This window comes from Theropithecus gelada, chromosome 2 (genome assembly GCF_003255815.1).
Source record: "Theropithecus gelada isolate Dixy chromosome 2, Tgel_1.0, whole genome shotgun sequence".
Taxonomy (NCBI): Eukaryota; Metazoa; Chordata; class Mammalia; order Primates; family Cercopithecidae; genus Theropithecus; species Theropithecus gelada.
In genome coordinates, this window is record NC_037669.1 from 107021153 (window position 1) to 107036626 (window position 15474).

Below are 15474 nucleotides of genomic sequence, written 5' to 3' on the forward strand. Positions count from 1 at the left end.
GGGGGATTTCTCTGTTGAAAATGGGGTGAGCTCTCCTGAGTCTTTCCTTAACAAGTTGGGCTCTGGAGTCGGACTTGTCTGGTTGAGGTGCATAGAATCATAACAGATGGTGATGATGGGGAAAGGCAGCTCAGGCCGAGGGATGGCAGGAGCGTGGAAAGGCACTGCCACAGGGAGGCTTCAGGACTACTTGGAGAAGTGAGGAGATATTGCGGTTGTGGTTGGGGTTCTGTCAGGGAGGGTCCTGGTGAAGACTGACAGCCAGATTGTGGAAGATTGAAGGGGTGGAAGTAGGACTGTCTTTGGTTTCAGGCAGTGGAGTCCCTGGACTCTGGTCCATAGCATTTATCTCAAATGTCCTTTCACACTCCGTGTTGTATTATTTGGTTAGCGTCTGCCGCCTCCACTGGTCCGTTGGCTTCAATGAGCACAGGCACTTTGTCTCTGCTCACCTCTGTACACCCACCACTAGTTGGGAGCCTCCTACATAATATGAATAGATGCTTGCAGCCATAAAAAAGGATGAGTTCATGTCCTTTGCAGGGACATGGATGAAGCTGGAAGCCATCATTCTCAACAAACTAATACAGGAACAGAACACCAAACACCGCATGTTTTCACTCATAAGTGGGAGTTGAACAATGAGAACACATGGACACAGGGAGGGGAACATCACACACCAGAGCCTGTCTGGTGGTGGGGGGCAAAGGGAGAAAGAGTATTAGCACAAATACCTAACGTGTGCGGGGCTTAAAACCTAGATGACGGGTTGATGGGTGCAGCAAACCATGGCACACGTGTACCTATGTGACAAACCGGTACATTCTGCACATGTATCCCAGAACTTAAAGTAAAATAAAAAAAAAAGATACATGCTCAATTCACATTCGGTCCATACACAGGTAGCTGGATGGATGAATTGCCAGGTGGAGTGAAGACAGACAAGTTTAGATCAATGTTTCTTCTAACAAGTGTGAGCTTCGGTACTTGATTTGATTCTCCTCTGCGGTTTCCTTCTTTGCTCATCAACAGCCATTAAGCAGGAACAGGAATTGACATCTTGTTGGCTAGTCCTTCCTGTGTCGGGGCAGATCAGGTCATCTGAGCTACCCAGTGACGTGTGCAAATGACATTTGGCATCTGCCAAGCCTCTCTCCCCCACATACATTATGTGACCTGGAGCAGCTTGAAATAGTATAAAAAACATGCATTTTTGGAATCAGAGATGACTGGTTCAAACTTTGCTTCTATCTTTCATTAACTGTAAGTCTCTGAGGAAATTTCTTCTCTGAATCTGGTTTCCTCAGGGATGATAATAAACACCTCCTTTATGGCGTTGTGGTGGGGATCGAGTAACTCTTACAGTTAGTATGGCCTATAGTAAGCACTCTTTTAGTGCTTACTTTTTATTTTCTCATTGAGTCCTTTAAAAATCACAATAATGTGTTTATTTTACATATTTTTTCCTGAGTTTATAATGTTCATGCTCAGTATAGTAAAGTTGTCATACAACAAACTCTAAAAAAATTAATAATTTTATCTATAACCACTGCTAACATTTTGTATGCTACCTTCTAGTATTTTCTCTATAAATGAGAAAGTTGGTCTATTTTAAGTAGATATTTCCTACAGACAATTGGAGATGGTAGGAAGGGGTGAAGAGTGTAAAGTGATTCTCCCTTTCTTCCCTGAAATTGGATGGGAATTACAATGTGAGCCACCGTGCCTGGCCTCTGTGACTTTATTATATATATATAAAAAATATATTATATAATATATAATATATAATACAATATATAAATATATAATATAATATATAAATATATAATTTATATATAATAAAATATAAATATATAAAATATAATATATTATAATATATTATATTTTATATAAATATATAATATATTATATTTTTATATAAAATATAAATATATAAATGTATAATATATATAATATATTTATTTTATATGTATATAAAATAAAGTCACAGAGGCCAGGCACAGTGGCTCACACTGTGAGCCACACTGCATATATGTATATTTATGAAAATAGGATCATAGGCCCGGTGCGGTGGCTCAAGACTGTAATCCCAGCACTTTGGGAGGCCAAGGTGGGTGGATCACCTGAGGTCAGGAGTTCGAGACCAGCCTGATCAACATGGAGAAACCTCATCTCTATCAAAAATACAAAATTAGCCGGGTGTGGTGGCGCATGCCTGTAATCCCAGCTACTCAGGAGGCTGAGGCAGGAGAATCTCTTGAACTCGGGAGGCGGAGGTTGCAGTGAGCTGTGATCATGCCACTGCACTCCAGCCTGGGCAACAAAAGCAAAATTCTGTCTCAAAAAAAAAAATAATAATGTACATAATATGATTTGTGATGTGCTTTTCTCATTTTGTCTGCAAATATTTCAATTATGTCTGAAAGATAAGGATTCTTCTTAAACATAAACATGAAACCATTATTGCACCTAAAATGAATAATAATTGTTTCATTATCACCAACAGAGACAACTACTGTTCAGGTCTTATGTGACTTCCCAGAGATAGTCTAAGTACCTAGAAATAGCTACTTAATTTTCCTCTCCCCCTCACTCAAACGCTGGCACAGTGAACGCGGTATTTTGCACTGGAGGCTACCATTTAAGTGAGTCTCCTTTCAGCTCTCATAGATGTCTCTGTGAACAGGGCCAGATAGGGTTCTGGTGTCCAGTTCTGAGGGCTCACAAGGCTTGGTCTTTGTTGCATATTTTTAGTCTTTGAACTGAAAATCTGCCAACAACTAAACAGGTGTTAGCAGCCTCATTCTCAACTGTTTCCATGGTTGCTCATGCAAAGAGCAGAGCTGCCGGCAGTGGAGACCAGCAGACATGGGGTTCTCAGGCAGAATTCAGGCCTTCTCCAACTTTGCATTGTGTAGGGAAAAGAAAGAGAGATCAGACTGTTACTGTGTCTCTGTAGAAAGGGAAGACATAAGAAATGCCATTTTGACTTGTACCTTGAACAATTGCTTTGCCCTGAGATGCTGTTAATCTGTAACTTTGCCCCAACCTCTTCGCCCCAAACTTGAGCTCATAAAAACATGTGTTGTATGGAATCAAGGTTTAAGGGACCTAGGGCTGTGCAGGATGTGCCTTGTTAACAAAATGTTTACAGGCAGTATGCTTGGTGAAAGTCATCGCCGTTCTCTAGTCTCGATAAACCAGGGGCACAATGCACTGCGGAAAGCTGCAGGGACCTCTGCCCTGGAAAGCCGGGTATTGTCCAAGGTTTCTCCCCATGTGATAGTCTGAAATACGGCCTCATGGGATGGGAAAGACCTGACTGTCCCCCAGCCTGACACCCGTGAAGGGTCTGTGCTGAGGAGGATTAGTAAAAGAGGAAAGCCTCTTGCAGTTGAGATAGAAGAAGGCCACTGTCTCCTGCCTGCCCTTGGGAACTGAATGTCTCGGTATAAAACCTGATTGTACATTTGTTCAATTCTGAGATAGGAGAAAAACCGCCCTGTGGCGGGAGGCGAGACACGTTGGCAGCAATGCTGCTTTGTTATTCTTTACTCCACTGAGATGTTTGGGTGGAAAGAAACATAAATCTGGCCTACGTGCACATCCAGGCATAGTACCTCCCCTTGAACTTATTTGTGACAGGTTCCTTTGCTCACATGTTTTCTTGCTAACCTTCTCCCCACTATCACCCTGCTCTCCTGCCACATTCCCCTTGCTGAGATAGTGAAAATAGTAATCAATAAATACTGAGGGAACTCAGAGACTGGTGCCAGTGCGGGTCCTCCCTATGCTGAGCGCCGGTCCCCTGGGCCCACTGTTCTTTCTCCATACTTTGTCTCTGTGTCTTACTTCTTTTCTCAGTCTCTCATCCCACCTGACGAGAAATACCCACAGGTGTGGAGTCGCTGGTCCCTTCAACATTGACCCTTGAAGAAATGCTTTATTTATTTATTTATTTATTTTGAGATGGAGTTTCGCTCTTGTTGCCCGGGCTGGAGTGCAATGGCATGATATCAGCTCACCGCAACCTCTATCTCCCAGATTCAAGTGATTCTCCTGCCGCTGCCTCCTGAGTAGCTGGGATTACAGGCATGCGCCACCACGCCTGGCTAATTTTGTGTTTTTCGTAGAGACGAGGTTTCTCCATGTTGGTCAGGCTGGTCTCAAACTCCCAATCTCAGATGATGTGCGTGCCTCGGCCTCCCAAAGTGCTGGGATTACAGGCGTGAGCCACTGCGCCCAGCCTAAAAAAATGCTTTTTATTTTATTTATTTTTTTGTTGAGACGGAGTCTCGCTCTGTCCCCCAGGCTGGAGTGGAGTGGCGTGATCTTGGCTCACTGCAAGCTCCGCCTCCCGGGTTCACGCCATTCTCCTGCCTCAGCCTCCTGAGTAGCTGGGACTATAAGCGCCCGCCACAGCACCCGGCTAATTTTTTGTATTTTTTAGTAGAGACGGGGTTTCACCGTGGTCTCGATCTCCTGAACTTGTGATCCGCCCGCCTCGGCCTCCCAAAGTGTTGGGATTACAGGCGTGAGCCACTGCGCCCGGCAAAAAAAAATGCTTTTTAAACTGACAATCCTATGTGATCTGACACAGAAAGATAATATTTTGCAATAGAGGTTGATCCAAAAAGTCAGGGATGTGTTCCCTGGAATGCTCTGGAGTAAAGTCCAGAGCCTAGGTCTCCTTGGTCCACTCTTAGAACCAGTCCTACCCCACCATCAGCCTTCAGGCCCCATAGCCCCGCTACCCCCAGCTCCTGCCATCCCTCCCCAGTCAGGTCTGTCCCATCCCTACTATCACCAGGACCTGCCTTCAGAAGGCCTTTCCCACCAGCTCCTGCCCCCTCAGCCTCCCCTTTCCTCTCCTTCCATTAATCGATCAACCCATGTGCACGGAAAACTTGACCCTATAAGGAGTCCAGTAGACAGGGAAGGGAGCTAGGAGGTTGAACTTGTTCAAAGCTAAGCTCCAGAGAACAACAAATAAGAATGAACCAATACACTTGAGACATGTCATCTGTAAAATGGATATTACAAAATATAATGGATTTAACAGTGCTTTGTCATCTGTAAAGTGCCCTACAAGCATAAGGGACTTGAATTTTTACGAGGACAGTGATAACTTAAAAGTGGGACCTGAGAGACGATCAATAATTTTACAAATTAATTTTTAATGACAAAAGTGGTACGTATTCATTTTAAGGGATATATAAATACATGAAACGTATGAATAAACAAAAACAGAAAAATTCTCATAGTCTTATTAGAGTGTCATATCTTCTATTATTTATATAGTATATTCTATACTATATATATAATCTAATATAGTATATATAGAATATGCTATATTATTTATATAGTATATTCCCATGAGACCTGTTTCTGTGGGAGAACTGTGGTCCCCTTGATGACAAATTTTGGCATGTGACTTACTCTGAACGGGTTTGCGTAATTGAATACAGCATGCGCCCCCTCTGAGCAGAAGCTTTAAAAACCTCTGTGTGGTTCTGCCATCTTTTTTCCCCTTCTGTCTTGGGACCAGAACATCTCAGGTAAGGGCTTTCCATCTTCCTGGCCCCTGGAATGAAGAGCCCTGTGAAGAACATGTACGGTGGGGGAGAGAGAAACGTTTACTGCTGTAAGCCCCTGAGACGTGGGGGTTGTTTGCTACTGCAGCATAATTTGCCTTAAGATACCTGATAACCCAAAGAGATAACAACCATTAATATTTTGACCTACATGCTTTCATCTTTTTTCTGTGACTTTATTCTGTGTATATTTTCTTTATAAAAATAAGGTCATAATGTACATACGATTTGTGACATGCTTTTCTCATTTTATCTGCAAATATTTCAGTTATAGCTCTAAAAAATAAGGATTCTTCTTAAACATAAACATGAAACCGTTATTGCACCTAAAATGAATAATAATTGTTTCATTATCAACAAATATTAGTCATTGTAACCATTTCTCCAACTTAAAAAAATATATATATATATATATTTTTTGAGACGGAGTCTCGCTCTGTCGCCCAGGCTAGAGTGCAGTGGCGCGATCTCGGCTCACTGCAAGCTCCGCCTCCCGGGTTCCCGCCATTCTCCTGGCTCAGCCTCCGGAATAGCTGGGACTACAGGCGCCCGCAACCGCCCGGCTAATTTTTTGTTTTGTATTTTTAGTAGAGACGGGGTTTCACCGTGGTCTCGATCTCCTGACCTTGTGATCCGCCCGCCTCGGCCTCCCAAAGTGCTGGGATTACAGGCTTGAGCCACCGCGCCCGGCAAAAAATATATATTGTTTAAATCAGGAATCCAAATAAGATCTATACTTTGCAGTTGGTTGATGTATCTTAAATCTCTGTTTATCTTTAGATTCTCCCTCTCCTTCTCTCTCTCTTTTATCCCCTTGTAATGTATTTGTTGAAAAAACTGAACAAGTTGTTCTGTAGAGTTTTCCACAGTCTGGATTTTGCTGATCATGTTCCCATGGCGTCTTTAGCAGGTTCCTCTTTCCCCTGTATTTCCCGTAAATTGCTGATTAAATGTAGAGGCTTAATCAGATCCAATAAACAGATTTTAAAACTCAATACATTATAAACATTTTCCATTTCATTTAATATTCTTCTACAACATGTGTTTTAAGTATTTTAAGTGTCTATAGAGCTGTCAACTGTATGAATGTATGATATGTATTTAGTTAGTCCCATAAGTATCTCATTGCTTTAAGTCGACTGTATGAATGTATGATACGTATTTAGCTAGTCCCATAAGTATCTCATTGCTTTAAGTCGACTGTATGAATGTATGAGCTTTAAGTCGACTGTATGAATGTATGATATGTATTTAGCTAGTCCTGTAAGTATCTCATTGCTCTAAGTCGACTGTATGAATGTATTATACGTATTTAGCTGGTCCCATAACTATCTCATTGCTCTAAGTCGACTGTATGGTTGTATGATATGTATTTAGCTGGTCCCATAAGTATCTCATTGCTCTAAGTCGATTGTATGATTGTGTTATATGTATTTAGCTAGTCCCGTAAGTATCTCATTGCTTTAAGTTGACTGTATGAATGTGTGATATGTATTTAGCTAGTCCTGTAAGTATCTCACTGCTTTAAGTCGACTGTATGAATGTATTATACGTATTTAGCTAGTCCCGTAAGTATCTCATTGCTTTAAGTCAACTGTATGATTGTATTATATGTATTTAGCTAGTCCTGTACTGTTGGATATTTAGGTTGTTTCCAATTTTTGGCTACTACACACAACTCACTGATAAACCTCCTTGTGGACTCACATTTTCTGGCCTCCTTTCCGCCCTTTCTATTTCATCAGTTCCTGCGGATGGTGGATGCCTGTGCCAGCTTCCTCACTGAAGCCTTGAACCCAGAAAACTGTGTTGGAATACTGAGGCTGGCCGACACACACTCGCTGGACAGTCTAAAGAAGCAGGTTCAGAGTTACATCATTCAAAACTTTGTGCAGATTCTGAACTCTGAGGAGTTCCTTGACCTGCCTGTGGATACTCTTCACCACATCTTGAAGAGTGATGACCTTTACGTGACCGAGGAGGCTCAGGTGTTTGAGACCGTGATGAGCTGGGTCCGGCACAAGCCATCAGAACGACTCTGCTTACTCCCCTATGTCCTCGAGAACGTGCGCTTACCGCTTCTGGACCCGTGGTACTTTGTGGAGACGGTGGAAGCAGATCCTCTCATCAGGCAGTGCCCAGAGGTCTTCCCGCTGCTCCAGGAAGCCAGGATGTACCACCTTTCTGGCAATGAGGTGAGTAGAAGATAAGAGGTGCTATATTTAACCAGTGAAATAGGGAGTTAGCTAGGGGCTTGCAGAGATGCAAGTGAAGCGGATTCAAAAATGCCTGGGCGACAGAGCGACACTCTGTCTTGAAAAAATAAAAATGCTTAGGGCATGAAGGAGAAAACACTGCCTGTTCATTGCTGGGTCGGGCAGTTCCAGAAGCCCTGATTCCCGATCTATGAAGCTGATGCCATGTGTTCAGACAGTTACTGAGTATATTGGGTGACATGTAGAAATCACCCAGCACCACACCTGGCCAATGCCTCCTCTTCCTAGTCATGGAAGGGTGGGAGGTTGGGGGGCACACTGCACACAGAAACAAGAACGTGCCCTGGGCTGGGTGCGGTGGCTCACGCCTGTAATCCCAGCACTTTGGAAGGCCAAGGCGGGCGGATCACGAGGTCAAGAGATCCAGACCATCCTGGCCAACATGGTGAAACCCCGTCTCTACTAAAAATACAAAAAATTAGCTGGGCATGGTGGCGCATGCCTGTAGTCCCAGCTACTCAGGAGACTGAGGCAGGAAGATGGCTTGAACTCGGGAGGCAGAGGTTGCAGTGAGCCGAGACCAGGCCACTGCACTCCAGCCTGGGCGACAGAGGGAGACTCTGTCTCAAAAAACAAAACAAAACAAAACAAACAACAAGAACGTGCCCTGTCTAGTCACTATTCCATGGGGGTGCTGTTCTTCCTTGCCCACTCTGGTGAAACGTTGCGTCTCTTAGATACACTCTGACATCACTTTGATTTAGACTCTCACCATCTGAATTTCTGGAAATTTCTCAAAACTCATCTCCCTGCTCCACGTCTGGCCTCCCTCCAATTTATTCACCAGCTGAGAGATCTGAAACTCAAGTCTGATCCTCTTGCTCTTGGGCTTGCCTTCTCCATTGGCTCCCCATCACTTTCAGAATAAAGCCCATACTTCCTGCCTACATTCCCAGAGCCTGGTCTTGCATCATTAACCTCCTGCCTGCTTCTCTAGTGTCCTCTCTAACCTCCTGCTTCTGCTGTAGTCCTAATGCACAGCTTGTGGTTCCCCAAAGTGGATGTGCTTTTTCTGCCTCCAGGTCAATATGAATGTTGTTCAAGTGCTTTTCTCTTCTTCTTCATCTAGCTGACTTCTACTCCTGCTTCAAAACTCAATCCAAGCATCACTTTCTCCAGAGACTTCTCCTTTTATTTGTTTATTTATTTATTTATTTGTTTATTTATTTTTGAGATGAGGTCTTGCTCTGTTGCCCAGGCTGGAGTACAGTGGTACAATTGTAGCTCACTGCAGCCTCGACCTCCCAGGCTCAAGTGATCCTCCCACATCAGCCATCCAAGTAGCTGGGACTACAGGCATGTGCTACCACACTCGGCTAATTTTAAATTTTTTTGTAGGGACAAGATCTCACTATGTTGCCCAGGCTGGTCTTGAACTCCTGAGCTTAAGTGATCTTCCCATCTCAGCCTCCCAAAGTGCTAGGGTTACAGGTGTGAGCCACCACACCCAGCCACTGTCCATGTTCTCATAGCACTTGGTGCATTGCTCCATCACAGCACCAATTGCTGCATGGAAACCATCTGAATTTATCACGTGTAAATATCTGTAGACTGGGAGCTTGTAATAGTAGGAAATGTGTCTTACTGCACTTTTCATCTCTAGATCTTAGAAGAGAGTCCTAAGACTACTATATAGTGAATGAGTAATTAGTAAATGCTTGTTGAATGATTAAATTGGTACTATGAATGGTGAATAAACATATTATTTGGATCTACCTGGTTCTCCTTAACAATTCCTGAAGAAGATTTTTCTTCAGAACTTTATAAAGACAAGAATAAATTTAGTGGAGAGGAAGTAATGATATAGGGACAGTTTGTTAACAGTTTGTACACATGAAGACCCATACTTATATCTCACTATGCAATGGTTCTGGGATTAGCTACCAAGCTTTCTTCATTAGGCTATCGGTAGAAGCCTTAGCCAAACATGGCTCAGGAATTGTCTGTCTGAGGTTCTTTTGGAGTTTCTCCCTTTTTCTGTGTTCTTTTCTAGTCTTTTTTTTTTTTTTTTTTTTTTTGTGGTCCTTAGATCCACTGTTCATTCATTCACTCTGCAAACATACCCTTCAATGTTTAGTAGAATTTACCAGAGCCTGGTGTTTTCTTTGTGGAAAGTTTTTAAACTATAATGTATATTTCTTTAATAGATATAGGACTCTTTAGGATCTCTGTTTCTTCTAGAATGAACTTTGATAGTTTGTGCCTCAAATAATTTTTTCATTTAATATAAGTTGCTGAATGTATTGACATAAAGTTGTTTAGAGTATTCCTTTATTATCTTGTTAATACCTGCAGAATCTATAGTGTTGTCACATCTCTCATTCCAGATATTGGTAATTTGTTTCTGCCCCTTTTATTTTTCCTGATCAGTCTGGTTAGAGGCTTATCAATTTTATTGATTTTTCTCAAATGACTAATGTCTAGTTTCATTTGATTTTCTCTATTTTCTCTTTTCTATTTCACTTATTTCCACTCTGATCATTATTTTCTTTCTTTCTGCTTAGTTTGGGTTTAATTTACACTTATTTCTCTAGTTTCTTAAGGTGGAAGTGGAGGCCACTGATTTGAGACTTTCTTTCTTTCTAATATTGGCTTTCATGCTATAAATTTCCCCCTTTAAACTGTGTAAACAGCATCCCATGTAGTTAAGCATGCTATGCCTTCATTTTTTGCAAATAAATCCTGAACACCAACTCTATGCCAGATATGGCACCAGGTTCTGCAAAACAGTCTGTGTCTTACCCAGGTACTGCTAAACAGTCTGTGTGTCAGAGAAGATGGGACATTTAACAAATGAAGGGTGATGAGTGGATTGATGGGGGAAGCCTAGGAAACCACATAGGCCTTATTCTATGCTGGATGTCTAGCAGACAGCCTGCATATAATTGCAGACAGGTCTCAGTCCCTGCAACTGCCCTCATTCAGCATTTATTCAGTGTCTCCCCTGGAATACTACATTAAAAAGAATAAAAAAGAATGCATAAAAAAGAATGCAATCATGTTTTTTGCAGCAACATGGATGGAGCTGGAGGCCATTATCCTAAGTGAACTGACACAGGAACAGAAAACCACATAGTGCATATTTTCACTTATAAGTGAGAGCTAAAGTTTGAGTACACATGAACACAAAGAAGGGAACAAAAGATACCAGAGTCTACTTGAGGGTAGAGGATGAGAGGAGGGTGAGGATTGAAAAACTACCTATCAGATACTATGCTTATTACCTGGATGATGAAATAATCTGCACACCAACCCCCACGACACACAATTTACCTATATAACAAATCTGCACATGCTCCTGAACCTAAAATAAAAGTTAAAATAAATAAATAGCACTTTAAAACAATTTAAACATAAACAGTGCCTTGCTCAACTATACTTCCAATATTTTTGCTATTTTTGTTTCTGCTTCCTATTTTCTAAGTCCTTGAAATGCAGATGATAAAGGCTTTTCTCTGATATAAAAGGTCCCTACCCTGTCTTCTGCACAATTGCTGCAATAAAATATTTTCATTGCCTTTTGTATTTCCAAGGTGCTGGGGGCAGAGTCAGACATTATAAGCTTTAGATTTAGGAGGAGAGAGAATTCTGACATCTGGAAAATTCTTCAGTGGTGAGAACCTGGGCTTTGAGTCAGGCAGAGATCTGGGTGTTAATCTTGACTGCACAATTTATTTACAGTGTAACCTCAGGCAGTTACTTAACTACGCTAAGGCACAGTTCTGATCTGTAACATGGGGATAATAATATCTACCAATTGATAGAACTGTTTTGAGAATTAAGTAATAATCTCTCACAATCAATCCTTCTCTGGGGTTAAAATCAGTCTTTTCACTGTGTCCCAGGTTTTTGTGGCCTTAATTTCCCAAATCCTTCTCAAGGCACTTTCTCATCCTCATTTTATAGTTTGGGCAACTGAACCAACCAACCAACCACCATGACCTCCTAATTGGGGTCTCATTCATTGCCAGTTGATTCCCTGAGAATCCAGTCTGCTCAATGCTGGAAGGGTCTTGGGTTAACTCCTCATGACAGTAGCGTGAACCTGGAGGCTACTCTGTGAACACACTTCTCCCCGTACCCTTCATTTACCAAACTTTAACCCTCTTGTCCTATTGTCATCTTTCCCGTTTGTTTGTTTGCTTTTTTCTTCAGATAGACTTTCACCCTTGTTGCCCAGGCTGGAGTGCAATGGCGCGATCTCGGCTCACTGCAACCTCTGCCTCCCAGGTTCAAGAGATTCTCCTGCCTCAGCCTCCTGAGTAGATGGGATTACAGGCATGTGCCACCACCCCTGGCTAAGTTTGTATTTTTAATAGAGATGGGGTTTCTCCATGTTGGTCAGGCTGGTCTCAAACTCCTGACCTCAGGTGATCTGCCCGTCTCAGTCTCCCAAAGTGCTGGGGTTACAGGAGTGAGCCACCGTGCCCAGCCCATCTTTCTCTTTTAACCTTGTCCATCCTCTAAACTGATATTAACAACAGGAAATTTTAGAACACCAAAAGCAAATGTCAATCTCTATTTGATTTGGGAATGGTAGCTGGAACCTTCACTGAAAGAGATATTTGGGGACAGAGGAAATTTGCCTCTTCACTTAATTGCCTCTTAAGTTTTCAGACATGAACCTGGTATATACCAAAGGTTACTGTGACATGTGTGATGTGGGGAAAGGGGAGCAGAGGCTCCAGCCCAAGGATAGCTTTGCTGAAACAATATGCTCACTGTGTCCCCTAGTATAAGATCTGTGGACGGTTGAGCGGTCACTGAGGTGCAATTATCTGCTCTGTTTTTAACAATCTGAAAATAAACTGGTTATGCCTGATTGTTGCATGCCGTTCATTGGCAAACACTTCCGCATGTCTGCAACAAACTGGCCCGTCTCAGACTTCAGATTGACATTTGTTATGACATTGGGGCTAATATTTTGCCACATGTAGCTGAACTTACAATGTGGTAATGGTGCCACCACTTGGCGGTCCCATGGTGCTGAGTTCTAAGACAGGTCTCGTTACCCAGCCAAGCCCATCAGCTAGATAATTGTGTTAGTTCTCAGTTGCTGCATAACAAATTACCCACAAACTAAAAAGTTTAAAATAACAAACACTTACTATCTAACAGGCTCTGAGTGTCAGGGATCTAGGAGTGGTTTAGCTGGGTGCTTCTAGCTCAGGGTCTCTTACGAAGTTGCAGTAAAGCTGTTGGCTGGGGCTGCAGTGATCTCAAAGTTCAAATGGGATTCAGGCTCACTCAATGGACTGTTGGCAGGCATCAGATCCTTGCTGGCTGCTGGTTGGGAGCCTCAGTTTCTTGCCATGTGGGCATCTCTATAACAGCTGGCCTCCCCCAGAGCAAATGACCTAAGAAAGACTGAGAGAGTAATCAGGATGCAAGCTGGTAGTGCCTTTTATAGCCTAATTTCAGAAGTGATGTATCATCACTTCTGCTGTAATCTGTTGGTCATAGAGACCAATTCTAGAACAGTGTGGAGGGAACTACACAGATGTGAATACCAGGAAGCAGGGATCACTGGGGCCACCGTGGATGCCTACTACCACAGTGATTTAGACTGAGTTACCCAGCTTGCCCATTCATTCACTCATCCATTCACTCATTTTTTTTTTTTATTTTTTGAGATGGAGTTTTGCTCTTGTTGCCCAGGTTGGAGTGCAATGGTGCGACCTCGGCTCACTGCACCCTTTGCCTCTCAGGTTCAAGTGATTCTCCTGCCTCAGCCTCCCGAGTAGCTAGGATTACAGGTGCCCACCACCACATCTTGCTAATTTTTTTTATTTTCTTTTTTATTTATAGTAGAGATGGGGTTTCACCATGCTGGCCAGGCTGATCTTGAACTCTTGACCTCAGGTGATCCACCTGCCTCGACCTCCCAAAGTGCTGGGATTGCAGGCATGAGTCACTGCACCCAGCTCACTCGCTCATTTAATCAATGTTTATAGATGCCCACAAGCTCCAGGTACTATTCTTGGTGCTGAGGATCCATTGGAGAAAAAGGGCTGTTCCTGCCATCAGGGGCCTTACAGTAAATTACAGTGAAGCATGAAAAGTGCTGTTGTGGGGGAAATTCAGGGTCATGGGAATGTGTGCAAAGTTAGGAATGGCTTCCTGGAGAAAAGGACAAAGTGACGTGGTAAATTACTCAAATGCCTTAAAGGGGTAAGTGGATTGGGGTGGTAGCATGGGAAATTGAGAATAGAATATTATGGGGAGATCCAGACAGCAGGCAGGAAACCAGGAATTTTAGCCAGTAGGAGGACAGCCTTTCATAGGTCAGGACCAAGGAATGAGATACCAGACCTGGAGGTCAGGAGGTGAGATCACGGCTAGTCCAGTCCTTGTAGCAGCCTGTCAATTACCCAACAGGTTATTGGGGCAGGAGAGCAGGCATTACAAATAAAATGAGGGGAGCTTCGGAGTGGAGGCTGAGGCCTGGTTCCCAGAACTGAAGAAAGGGTCACGAGGGAATCAATTCAGGGAGGCCAGTACTGTTTTCTAAGCATTGCCCTGCAACACCTAAATCCCCTCTGAAAGAGGACCGGATAGACTGATGCTGGAGGTTGTGCCTCAGCTGTGGGGAATGGGGTTTAGGGACAGGAACCACGGCTAATAGCTGAAGAGAAAGTTGCAGAGCAGCAAAGTTTGTTTTTGGTGCCATTGCCCAGATCCTGTCCTGCCAGCTTGGTGCTCTCATGGTGCCCCCAAGTTCCCTGGCTCACCCCTTCACTCTTATCCCAGCACCGTTCTGCTGTCCACACTGTCAGGGCCAGCCCATTGCCTAGGCTTTGTCCAGTCACACCTATCCCCACTCTGCTGACCCATAAGGAACTGCCCTGCCACAAACTTTATGGCCATGGTCCAGCCTCAAGATCGGAGGATGCAGAATTCACCGTACCAGGCTCCTAGGCACAGAAAACCAACCAACCAGCCAAAGACTGTTATGGAAAATTAGAGGCTGGGAGTTGACTGGTCTGATTATTTGTGGCTCTTGGTTGGATTCACTGTTTGAGGGCTCAGTCTTTGCTGCTGTAACCTATTTGTCACCACCTATGGGCAGAATCGGAGTTCTGTAGTCTGTGTTAAATCAGTCTAATTTTGTAGGAAAATTGGCGACTCTGGCCATCTGGGAAATGGTGGCTGCCTCTCTGCCTCCCATCAGCACACCTATGGAACCTTCATCATGGAGCCCAGGGGATCAATGGAACCAGGAAGGGCAGCTCTTCCTTTTACAGCAGTATCAATATGGCATCTACCGCTGCTCCTACAGGCATAATTAGCTGTTGAGGGGCGAGTGTGTGCCAGGTGCTCTGTTCACACCTCTGCCTCATGACCTTATGAATGCTCACAGTCATCTGAGAGCACAGAAATGATTACAAGCAGTCTACAGAGGTCGTGTTACTTCTCCAAGGTCACATGGCCACAGGTGATAGAACGCTGGTACATTTGACTTTCGAACCTCTGCTTTTTCAGCAGGGTTCAAATACCCATAGTATGGATTTCTTCACTGGTTCAAAGCTCTGAAAGGTCATTTACTGTATGTTGGAACCAGCCTTCCTCCCTCCCTGGCCACACCCTGATTCCTTCTAGTTCTT

General features: G+C 43.4%; 1 protein-coding gene across 1 annotated transcript in view; it reads left to right on the plus strand.

Moving 5' to 3' along the window:
• The window catches only part of KLHL6 (kelch like family member 6), a 68612-nt gene that overhangs the window by 43735 nt on the left and 9403 nt on the right, over positions 1 to 15474 (plus strand). Inside the window, exon 3 of the mRNA XM_025376199.1 lies at positions 7340 to 7789. Within this exon, the coding sequence (XP_025231984.1) occupies positions 7340 to 7789 (450 nt within the window). The remainder of the gene's footprint in view (positions 1 to 7339; positions 7790 to 15474) is intronic.